This window comes from Ascaphus truei, chromosome 7 (genome assembly GCF_040206685.1).
Source record: "Ascaphus truei isolate aAscTru1 chromosome 7, aAscTru1.hap1, whole genome shotgun sequence".
In the NCBI taxonomy this organism is placed as follows: domain Eukaryota; kingdom Metazoa; phylum Chordata; class Amphibia; order Anura; family Ascaphidae; genus Ascaphus; species Ascaphus truei.
In genome coordinates, this window is record NC_134489.1 from 15,342,418 (window position 1) to 15,354,494 (window position 12,077).

Genomic DNA, 12,077 nt, shown 5'->3' on the forward strand with positions numbered 1-12,077 from the left:
TCTTTGTATATTGGTTCATCATGTGTATATTATATATATATATATATATATATATATATATATATATATATATATATATATATATATATATATATATATATATATATATATATATATATAGCAGAAAATAGCCGTGTTAGTCCAGTTGCGATAGTGCAGAATAAATGAGTTCTTCAGTATTAGGTGATACCTTTTTTATTGGACTAACAATTTATGTCATAGGACAAGCTTTCAAGAGTTATCCTCTCTTCTTCAGGTCAAGCAATACTGATATACAAAGGATTCAATGGCTAAAACAGTGTAGAGAGAGGGGGAAAAAAAACCAGATATGTACTATGGATAAGGTAGGGTGTTAAGTGTTTGAAGCCAGGGGACAGTGACAAAGAAAGGTGGGGAGGGGGAGGAATGCTGGGGGGGAGAGAAAGTGTGGATAAGAATAGAGGCAAGCAGGATAATTAAAAACAATTTTGATAGGGTGTGAGAAAACCCATGTCCGCATTAAGTCCTTTGGTTTTGGTGTCAAAGAGTCTTATCAGTCTGAGTTCAAATGTTTTCCGTTCTTGGGTGCGTTTAAACATTCCATTGAGGATTTTGATTTTTAAATCATTTATGGAATGATCTGGTTGTGAGAAGTGATGTCCCACAGGTGAGCAGTATCTTCCTTCTTCGTGATGGAGTATAGAGTGTCTGTGCATATTCATTCCTCCTTGTAGTTTTTGACTGGTTTCCCCAATGTAGCAACCTTGGTCACATCTGTTGCACTGAATCATATACACAGAAACAGGCATCTCACAACCCTGACCGAATCGTTCAGACAGAAGGGATACAAACCAAAAACCATTGCCAAAACTATTACATCTGCACTAAAAGCCCCACGAGAATACCTGCTACAATAGAGACAGAAAGAACCTACCACAAGCATACACTAGTGACCACATACAACCCTACCCTAGAGGGTATACGAAAAATAATCAAAGATCTGCAACCCATGCTGACAGAAGATGCTACATTAAAAGAAATCTTTCCCAAACCACCCATTCTTGCATTCCGGCAACCACCAAACCTCAAACAGAAATTAGTCAGCAGAAAACTTCACAACGATTTTAAAGACATGGATAATGGCACAAAACCGCGCAACAACAAACGCTGCAAACTCTGCAAACAAATTTGCCAAGATCCCACAGCCAGTCAAAACCATAGAACATTCAATGTTAAAGGATCATACAGCTGCACATCCACGAATATAGTGTATATGATTCAGTGCAAAAGATGTGACCAGATGTGACCAGATACAACATCGCCGGATTTAGAGATGAGTGTATCTCGAAAGCTCGCACAAATAAAAGCATTTCTTAGCCACAGAACGGTATCATCTATTTATTTTTTGATTATTGAAGCTCGTCTAACACGGTACTGATACCTCTACATGAATATATATATATATATACAAATGTAAATACAACTGTATGCTCATCTGCATGTCTTAGGCAGGTCTGCAACCCCGCCTTTCACCATTATCACACAGCACTTACACTACAGCAAGGGATTCTGGGGAATGACATATATATTTGCATATATATATTTGCATGATGAAGCCACTGTACAAATGAATGGGTGAAAGGTGGGTATCGGGCCAGTGTGGCTTAACCCCTTAATTACCTTTGCGGTTATTATCCGATAAGGTGATTAAGGGGTTAATTGATATCTGAATGTAATTTCAATGTATTGACTATGTATTTTGTTGGCAACGGAGGACACCGAATTTGCTGGCGAGGGGGCTTCTTATTGATGAGGTCAGTAGAGCTTTATTTATTTTATTATGCTTGTTAATGTGTTTAATAATGGGCAAATAATCTATTTTCCCTATCTGGATAATAGTTATTTTGCACATTATTGTATTGTATGTGTTGGGGGGGGGGGGATTGATGTATTTAATGTATAGGACATGTTTATTTTTTTTACATACAGGGTTGTTTCCTCAGGTCTGCGGGGGACATATGGAGACCACCTGAGGTCTCCTCGGACTTCTCACGGGTAAATGGCTGCCAGGTCCACGGGGGACACCTGCGGGGAAGAACCGGTGGCCCCACATTTGTGGGGGAACCGCAGACCCGTAGGGATCACCCGAGGCCCCTCAGACACCTGTGGGTCTGACCTGGGGCCCCCCAGACAGCTGCGGGCCTACCCGTGGGGACCTCATTGTGGCCCACGAGACCCGTGGAGACCACATGGTGGACCACGGTGTCTGGCGGGGACAACCCGTATGCCTCTAGACCCTGTTTGAAACATGGTGCTGGGCTACAGTGAGATCTGTGAGGTGACTCGACAGGCCCACCAGGGACTCCTGTAGGCCTGGGGTATTAACCCTGTATGTAAAAAAATAAATCATGTATTTATGGGGGGGCACAGGGGGTGGGTTATGTATTTAATAAATATATGATGTTTATTGTTGGCCTGTGTATTGTTTTTATTGTGGGTACTGGGGGTGGGGGAAGGGGGTATTGGCCCCAAGGGTATGTGGGTAGGCCTCCCGGCTGGATATTGGGTGAGGGTGGTTAGGCCTCACGGGGGTGGGGGTGTAGTGAGGGAGGGTATTTAGGCCTCCCGAGTGGTGGGTGAGGGTGGGTTAACCCCTTAATGACTGTAGCAGTTAATAACCGCTATGGTGATTAAGGGGTTAGGGGACATTACATTGACTGTTTTTATTCTTGTTTATGTTTTGCAGAATCGGAGGGGGCATGGACGGTGATGAAGATGAGGATGGCCCTCATCGTGCCAGCCTGACATGGGTGAGTGCTATATGTATTTATTGTATTTATTGTTCTTTATGTATTTTAAATGGGCAAATTCACTATTATCCATATGTGGATAATATTAATTTTGCACATTACTATACTGTATGTGTTAAGGGTGGTGTATTTATTTGTTGTTATTTTTTTGGGGTGCACTGAATTGGTATTGCAGGCCTGCGGGGAACACCCGAGGTGTTTTGGCCCCACTGATTACTTGCTGTGCTCCGCTTTGTTCCTCTGGATCACCCCTACTGTTATTGATTGGCGTGATGCACGCACACGGATGGACTGCCAGAAATGTGAGTACTCACCTCTTCTTTATTCGGATGGGGCATATGTAACCATTTATGGAGTGCTATTCAGGGCTCATGTCCTAGTTACAGACTACTACAGGATTATTACATCACCTGTTAGTTGATGGATTGCACTTTATGGACTGTTAACACTTATGCCCTGATAAGAGATGATTATGCACCAGGTTCATGATACTCACGAGGCTTGATTATAGCTCATCCACTATTGGACAATACTTATCATTCAGGAATCTTATTTGGATATATGTACCCATTGTTACTGAGCACCAAAGCTTGGAACCGGCTCCAGTGTGTGTGTGTGTGTGTGTGTGTGTGTGTGTGTGTGTGTGTGTGTGTGTGTGTGTGTGTGTGTGTGTGGCCGTCCTCCTCACGATACAGCAGGTCCTGTCCTCCATTGGCAGACAGACAGACATCATACATACATATTAAATACATGCTAATGGCCCCTAACCCCTTAATCCCATTAGCAGTTAATAAACGCTATAGTCAGTAAGGGGTTAACCCACCCTGCCCCGCTACCCACCCGGGAGGCCTAAGCACCCACTATACCCACCCTGTACCCATTGAGTAGTATAGTGGTACATCATACCCATTTAATGATATGGGCATGATAAGTCACTATAGCACTCAACGGGCACCCTAATCAAAATACATTAATGCACAAAAAACACAATAATAAAACATAACAAAACTCCAAAAAAACACAATTCACTAAATAAAAACACTAGCCAGCTAATCCAATTAATACAAGCAATAACCAGATCAACAATGAATGAATTAAAACATTAACCAATCAAAGCACTACATTAATAAAACAACTCAGAATTATTTCAAACAGTAACCAATCAAACGAATAAATTACTAAAACAACTCGAAATTAATTTTAACAGTAACCAATCAAAACAATTAATTAATACAACAGCAATTCATTAATAGAAACATTAACCTACCAATAAATTAATTATTTTAAAATATCGGAAACACAACCATTAAACGAATTAGTCACTACAAGACATTAATTAAAATAAAAAATCAATTGCAAACATTTTATTTAAATAAAGCAGCAAAATACCAAAGAATGACATCCACATATTAAAGTGACATCACAAAAATTGTCATCAATACAAAGCCAGAAATGCCCCCAAAATATTGTCCTAATAATGTATTGATCTGTACCCTAAAGTCTGTACCCTAAAGTGGTACAGATTAATACATTATCAGTCAATGTGGTCAAAAAAAAAATATATAGATCCAATGTTAAAACCTGTAAAAAATAAATAAATTTACAAACATGCAATATTTAACTTACCATTAGAAGCGCTGACCCTCCGACTCCCGGGTAAACAGGAAGCTCACATTCCTTTATGGCCTCAAACAGAATCCGATGCCATCGGCCATGAAGATGCGGCTCAGGTACCCAAAACTTCTTTCTTCTATCTTTAATCAGTTTCTTCTATCTTCATCTGTCACTATTTCTTGATCTTCTTAATCTTGTCTTCACCTGTCAATCCAAAAATCCCCATGGTACTGTAGATCCCAACCGATGTTGTCTCGCCGTCTTCTTGGGCTCAAATGAGGCGTCACGGCCTTAAATAGGGCTTGTGACGTCACATTTGGGCGGGAACTGGTTTAACAATCATGGGTTATGGGAGAGGTGTCCCCAGGTAGGGTGGGTGGGCAGTGGAGGAGGGTGGATTAACCCCTTAATTACTATAGTGGTAACAACCCCCATGGTGATTGAGGGTTTAGGGGCCATTAGATTGTATCTTTTATTATGCTGTTTATGTCCACGGAGGACAAGGACGGTGATGAGGATGAGGACAGCCTTCAAACTGGCAGGGGTAAGTGCAAGTTTAATTTACATTATGCTGGTGATTTATGTTTTATTTAAAATGGGCAAATGCACTATTATCCATATCTGGATAATAGTAATTTTGCCGATTAATGTACTGTATGTATTGGAGGGGAGGGGGTGTATTTATTTGAATGTATTGCATTTTATTTATGCACAGGATTGATACCTCAGGCCAGCAGAGACCCCCAGACTCCCGTGGGGCCCCAGACACCGGCAGGGACCAACTGGCGTCCCACTGGAACTACCTGAGGACCTCCAGACATGGAGACCCCCAGGCACATGAGGGAACCACTCGTGGACCACCAGACACCTATGGGGACCACCTGAGGACCCCCACACACCGTGGGGCCCCCGGACACCCGCTGGGACCAGCCAAGGACCCCCACCATCCTCTGGTATCAATCCTGTGCAGACTTTTTTTTTTAAATGATGTGGGGGCACAGGGGGTGGGTGGGTTGTGTATTGATGGGTAGTACATATTGTAATATTTATTGGGGGCAGAGGGGGTGAGTGAAGGGCCAAGTACCCCCTTCACTCACACCCTCTGTCCCCAATAAACCTGCTATTGTGCCTTAATCCCTTCATGCCTTAGTGGTTAGCCGCTTACATTTTATTTTATTCATAGTCTGCGTGAGCCTGAGCTGAACAAAGTTGATTTCAGCCTTGGAGATCCCCTGCTTCCTTAGATACAGGACCTGGCATGGGGTGCTGGTATCCCCGCAATGTTAAAGGCCCTCGGTCGCGTGACGTGGAGGTTTTTAACATGGCGTGGATACCGTCACCCAATAACAGGGCCAGTATCTCGGGAATCAGGGGCTCACCGAGGCAGAAATCAACTTTGTTCTGCTCAGAAGACCCCCTGCTCACGCAGACTATGAATAAAAATAAAATGTAAGCAGCTTCATTACCTTAGCAGCTATCCGCTAAGGTAATGATTTTTTCATTAAGGGGGGAGCAGGGGGTCTTCTGAGCTGAACAAAGTTGTTTTCAGCCTCGGGATCCCCTACTTCCTGAGTTACAGGCCCCATGATGGGGTGTCGGTATCCCTTTGCTTTGTGTAGATCCCACGGTCTCGTGACCCACAGGATTTTAACATGGCGGGTATACCGTCACCCTATAACGGGGCCTGGGACTCAGGAAGTAGGGGGTTCCCGGACCTGAAATCAACGTGGATCAGCTCTGGAGACCCCCTGATACAATACTGTAGTGTTTAACATTAAATAAAACCCCTGTGATCACCTGTTAGAGGCGTGCAGTTAGAGTGACTGATTCAGCTTATCTCTTGCAACACGTCTCTTACAGACCGGTAGACCCCGGTAAGATTAACACAGGACCCCGGCTGTGTTAATCCGATGGGCCATTAGTCTGTCACGGCAAATGTTGAAAGGATTTCAGGGAGATCTCGAAAACCAATTTGAGAATGGCTGTTGCATCTGTATAACCCCCCAATACATTTAAAAAAACACCAATACATATTTAAAAAAAACAGATACATATAAAAATATACATATAAAAAAACAAATGGATATAAAAAAAAACAACTAGATACAGTATTGAAAAACCCAATTAGATATCAAAACCCCAATATACATTTAAACTCCCCAAATACATATAAAAAAACAAATAGATAAAAAAAAATAGATATAAAAAAACCCAATGGATTTAAAAAACAAATACATATAACCTCCACCTCCCAATACATATATAAATAAAACAATGCATTAAAAAAAACAATACATATAATTAAAATTAAACAAAAGTGTATATATATAAGACAGACTTACCATAGGGCTCGTCTCAGTTGACAGGCCTCTGGCCAGGTGGCTGTGGGGGCGCCCACCTGCCATTCCTCTAGTTGCCGCTGGGCACAGGCTTTCCCCAGCTGCAGGCCTCCCTCCTTACTAATTGTCCCACGCCGAGCTTCTGGCATGTGCCATGCCTCTCTGACGTAAGCACGTGCCTGAAGTAGGCTGAGCCTCCAGCGCCGACCGGCATGAGAGGAAGGCCCAGTGACACGTTGGTGACAGAACCGTGGGACAGTTAGTTTAAAGGGAGGCCCGCAGCTAGGGGAACCGGGACCCGGCGCCAATGAGAGGTCGGGCCGACATCATTGTCCTGCCATCGGGCGCACCGCAACCACCGGGCCTAGGACACTTCTTCCGGCTGTCCCCGCCCCTGTCGGTGGCACTGGGTAGGGCTGCCACGTACTCCGGAGCGAAACTCTACATAATTTTGGGCAGCAGAGCTGTTTGTGTCAATATTATTTGTTGATGTGGGTTATACCTAAAGTATAGTGTATTAAAGCTTGTTGTTTTGCATGCAGCTCCCGCTGCTTATTAGCTCATCTGCAGCCTCAGTAGATTAGAAAGCCCTGGATCATGATGGTGTTAACACATGTGCATGAAGGTGAATTAATCAGTACAACAATTTTAAGAGAGATAACACCTTTATTATCCTAACAGTATATGCTCACACTGATGAGACTTGGACTGTGAGTGTATTCCTGAGATATTATTCTGTCCAATTGCCATATAGGCAAGGGTTAATTGATTAAGGATTTTGTGCACTGAAGGACTCCTGCCATGGTGAGCACAGGCTGCTGGTTAATCATTGTTGAAAAAGTACACACAGAAACATGCGATTATGGCAGATATTTCGTGTGTGAATCTTTTTAAACCGTATGTCCAGTAATAACGCTATGTCTAATATTCCAGAGAACCCAACTATATGATGTGGCATAGTTCATGATTTCTGATATGCTTTATGGTCTTTTATTGCACTTAACCCTATGTTCTCCCTGTGCAGTGTGCTTCCGTTTGCCTCTGGCTTATAAAGTTCTACAAGATTAAAACACTCAGGCAATAAACAATAACGAACTGCGCTGAACCCACCTTAGGTAATTATAGTGTTAAAGGAGACAGAGGAGCAAATACAATGCAGAAAATGTCTACACAAAATAAATAGCTTTGTTACTATGGTACAACAACCAGAGCTAAAATAATCTAACATAGTCCTGAATGCCAAGTGTAATGCAATGTCAACTACAAGAAGCAAAAATATAGCAGCCAAATGTTCAGATGGAGCAAAGTCCTACTGTATGAATATAAGGCAGTGATTCCACACCAGGGTACTGCGGAACTTTTAAAATGTATTGGGGCAGCAGGGGCCTTTTTAATATGTATTTTGTGGTGGGGGGATTGAGTGCGAGTGGGGTAATTGACAGAAGGTAGGGGCGAGTGAGAAGAGAGAGAGGGGGAGGGAGTGAGTGAGGAAATGAGGGAGTAAGAGTGAGACACAGGGGAGAAATACATGTGAGGCGGGAGGGGCGACAGTGAGTGAGAGAGGGGAGAGAAATACATGGGTAGAGGGTGGGAAATAGAGGGGGCTTGTGAGGTGTGAAATTAACCTAATATATGTCAGCTAGATAGGGGTTCCCCAAGATTTTTGAAACACTTCAAGGGTTCCCCCAAACAAAAAAGTTTGTGAATCACTGATATATGGCGTAATGCAGCCTCTTGAGAGAAAACAGCTTCCTTTCCAGCAATCAAATGATACTGTAGTATCTAGAAAAGAAGCGCAGCATGTCATGGTGCAATACATTTATTACAGTTGCATAAGCACACACATAGAAAGAGATGAAACACTCACAATGTAATTAATTATATGCTAATCTGTAGATAGAACTTTGTATGGCTCTATGGAAGCCAAAGTCCTGTGGGGTTCCACCCTCATAGGCTTTGTGTATGTGTGTATGGGTGTATTTGCGTGTATGTGTGTATACTGGTACAGGTGGTGTAAGGCTGTTGTTGCCTCTCTCCTCCATGAATCCCCACAACCTTGCCAGGAGTGTTACTTGTGCTTATTGATCAGCATTATACTATCCCATTAGTTTATTTAGAGCTTCTAGGTGTGCTTACAATTCTTGGATTCAAGTGTTTCATTTTAGTTTTTTTAGTGATTGTGTTTAATAAACTTTTCATATTTTTTGTATATCTGGGTGCTCATTTGGGACACTTTCTCTTTTTTGTTTACATATATTATTATTATCTCTGTAGCACTCAGGGGCTTTATTGTTAGCCTTATTTGTCCTGACAATGGTTACATGTGCAGTGGTGTCTGTTGCAGATACTTTTTGTGTAGGTATAAATGAATATATAAATATATATGTACAGATGCAGTGGCTGTTATTCTAAAACTTCGCCCGGCACAACACTCGGAATACCGATGTCATGACGCGGGATATGTATGTATTTATGTATGTATGTATGTATGTATGTATATATTATAATATACGTGTGTATGTATGTATATATTATAATATACGTGTGTATGTATGTATATATTATAATATACATGTGTATGTATGTATATATTATAATATACGCGTGTATGTATTATATATTATAATATACGTGTGTATGTATGTATATATTATAATATACGTGTGTATGTATGTGTATATATTATAATATACATGTGTATGTATGTATATATTATAATATACGTGTGTATGCATGTGTATATATATACACACGTATATTATAATATATACATACATACACATGTATATTATAATATATACACATACATCAACACGTATATTATAATATATACATACATACACACGTATATTATAATATATAATACATACACACGTATATTATAATATATACATACATACACACGTATATTATAATATATAATACATACACACGTATATTATAATATATACATACATACACATGTATATTATAATATATATAAATATATATATATATACACACACACACACACACTGTATATATATATATATATATATATATATATATATATATATATATATATATATATATATATATATATATATATATATATATATATTGTATTTAATGTATGCATGTATATGTGATTTCTCTATATAGTTAACCAAACATTTAAATATTTATAGTTGGTTTATATTTTGATAGTTTTCTTTCACATCACTAACTTGTCCAATTCGACTTCCCACACCTTACTGTCTTAGTCACTATTGCATTTTCCACTGTAGATTTTCATAATAGTTCACCTTTTGCTACCTTATCTTATTTCTCACTCACTCAACATCAATTGTTACAAATTATATAATAATATTTTTTTCTGAATTTCTGCCATACCCAATGAAGGTCCCTGAGAGGTTGGAAAGCTTGTAACATATCAACGATTTGTTGGTGCAATAAAAGGCATCATAGCACCTACTCCCTCTCCCTCATTTGTTGTTACATGGAAGAGAGGACCAACATGGCGACCCACCATTCTTTGCTATAATTCAGTAGATGGTATCACAACCAAAAATGTATATAAAAAATAAAATGGTGGTGTTTGTTGCCTTTTACTTGTAAAGGGTACTGCAATATATTGGGAAGAAAACCTCCATTTAAAAAAAAAATACATTCATAAGAAAGCAACTGCCAGCACTTCTGGTTACAGTAAAATAAAAGCAGCAGGTTAATGCTTTACCAACCTCCTTCATGGACTTTACAATCTCTCCAGTCTTCAATTGAAGCAAGTTCCCAATAAGGGGCAGAGGGGTGGGTCCTGGAGGTAGGTTTTTTCTTCTATACATGCTGTTCCATGTGTACAAACACAGGGCGCAGGAGACCAGAAAAGCCAGAAGAGCCAGTGCTTCCATTCTCAAGGCAGAACTCTTCCCGAGTGAGATCTAAGCTGAGCTCACTGAGTCACTGTTTTGTATAATACTCTGGATGTGTATTTAACACTATTGGCTAAGATAACATCTCAATGTGATGTGAAGAGAAAGGGTGTGGGTTATTGGGTAATGTACAAAATAGCCTGGGAATACAGTATAGAAGCTTTCTTATTGTGGTTCTTTAGTATGGATTATTTGTTCCTCAACGGAAGTTTTTCTTGTAATGTTTTATGTCTGAAGAATGAGCAATCTGAAATATAAAGCAAAACAGTATAATAACAAAATATCCCCCACTTACAGTCCAATTGGTATTGGTGAGAATAAGTGTAGGTGTAACCCCCCTTTGGCATTACTATGGCCTTAAGGGGTTAACTGTGTGAGCTCACATAGTAATGCCCCTTCCCCATCACTTTTGCCTAGAGATAGGGATGGGATAGTAGGATATTTATAGTAAGGAGAGGGTTTTAGGTCAGGTTGCAGGTGAGGCATCTCACTGTAAATAATGTATATAGTTTTATAATATAGCTATGTCTAGTAGATGATAAAGATCCCTTTTTTAATGTTATAGTTTGGGACAGTGTCCTGTTTAGATAGCGTCCCCAGGAATGGTCTAAGACTTTTGGCAGGGGCCACTTGGCCAAATTGCCACTGACGCTCTACTGCCAGGACAACTCACTTCAGCATCGAGTTAACTTCTGCTGGCAACAGACTCCAAAAGTAAGAAGTTGGTCTGAGCTGCAGGGCTATAAAGGGCAGTCTGAGAACACAGCCATGGTCCACAGCCATGGTCTTACACAGAGCTAAGTGAAGGCTGTCAGTCTTGATTCCTGAGAAACAGCAAGACTTCCCTTGGATTGGACAATGCTTGTTATGTTACTATACCTGTGAGGATAAGGGCTACACATCTTTGGGACTTTGAGTGGTCCAGGAATAGAGAAGGTGGGAGTATAAATGCAAGCCAAGGTCAGGGGTCAGAGAAGGCAGCGGTCCGAGTATAAGCTGAGGTCAAAGGTAGAGAAATCAAGACAGAATGCAAGAGCAACAGCAGGGCAGCAGGATTCTTGAGACAAGCACTTCAAAACATAAACAGAAGTTTATGCTCAGCCAAATTGGAGCAGGATTCGGTGAGCAAAAATAGGGCAGGTAGCCAATAGCAGGTTAGTACAAGGCTGCAGGGTAATAAATGAGAACCGCCACCTCAGATGTATTCAGTCCACCGATAAGCAGGGGTGGGAAGAAGAGAAGGTGCAGAATAATTGATGTTGTCCCTGGGGATGCGGCGCCGACGTGGAGTGTGAGCAGGAGCGCCCTCCATTGCGTCACGGGATGTGGTGTGGGGGCGGAGCCTAGGTCTGTCCTGGTAGTAGGAATGCGATGCTTGCATCCAGTGCTCGTGCAAGAAGCATCACTGTGATGGACGTGCTCGCCAC

At 41.0% G+C, this 12,077-nt stretch overlaps 1 protein-coding gene across 2 annotated transcripts in view; it reads right to left on the minus strand.

Annotated features, from left to right (window-relative positions):
• The window catches only part of LOC142498733 (cytochrome P450 2G1-like), a 74,154-nt gene extending 63,464 nt beyond the window's left edge, over positions 1 to 10,690 (minus strand). The window contains exon 1 of one of the 2 annotated variants that reach the window (XM_075607071.1): positions 10,462 to 10,690. In XM_075607071.1, the coding sequence (XP_075463186.1) occupies positions 10,462 to 10,629 (168 nt within the window). In that variant the 5' untranslated portion in view covers positions 10,630 to 10,690. The remainder of the gene's footprint in view (positions 1 to 10,461) is intronic. The other variant, XM_075607069.1, reaches the window with a different exon arrangement.
• Between the last annotated feature and the right edge of the window lie 1,387 nt (positions 10,691 to 12,077).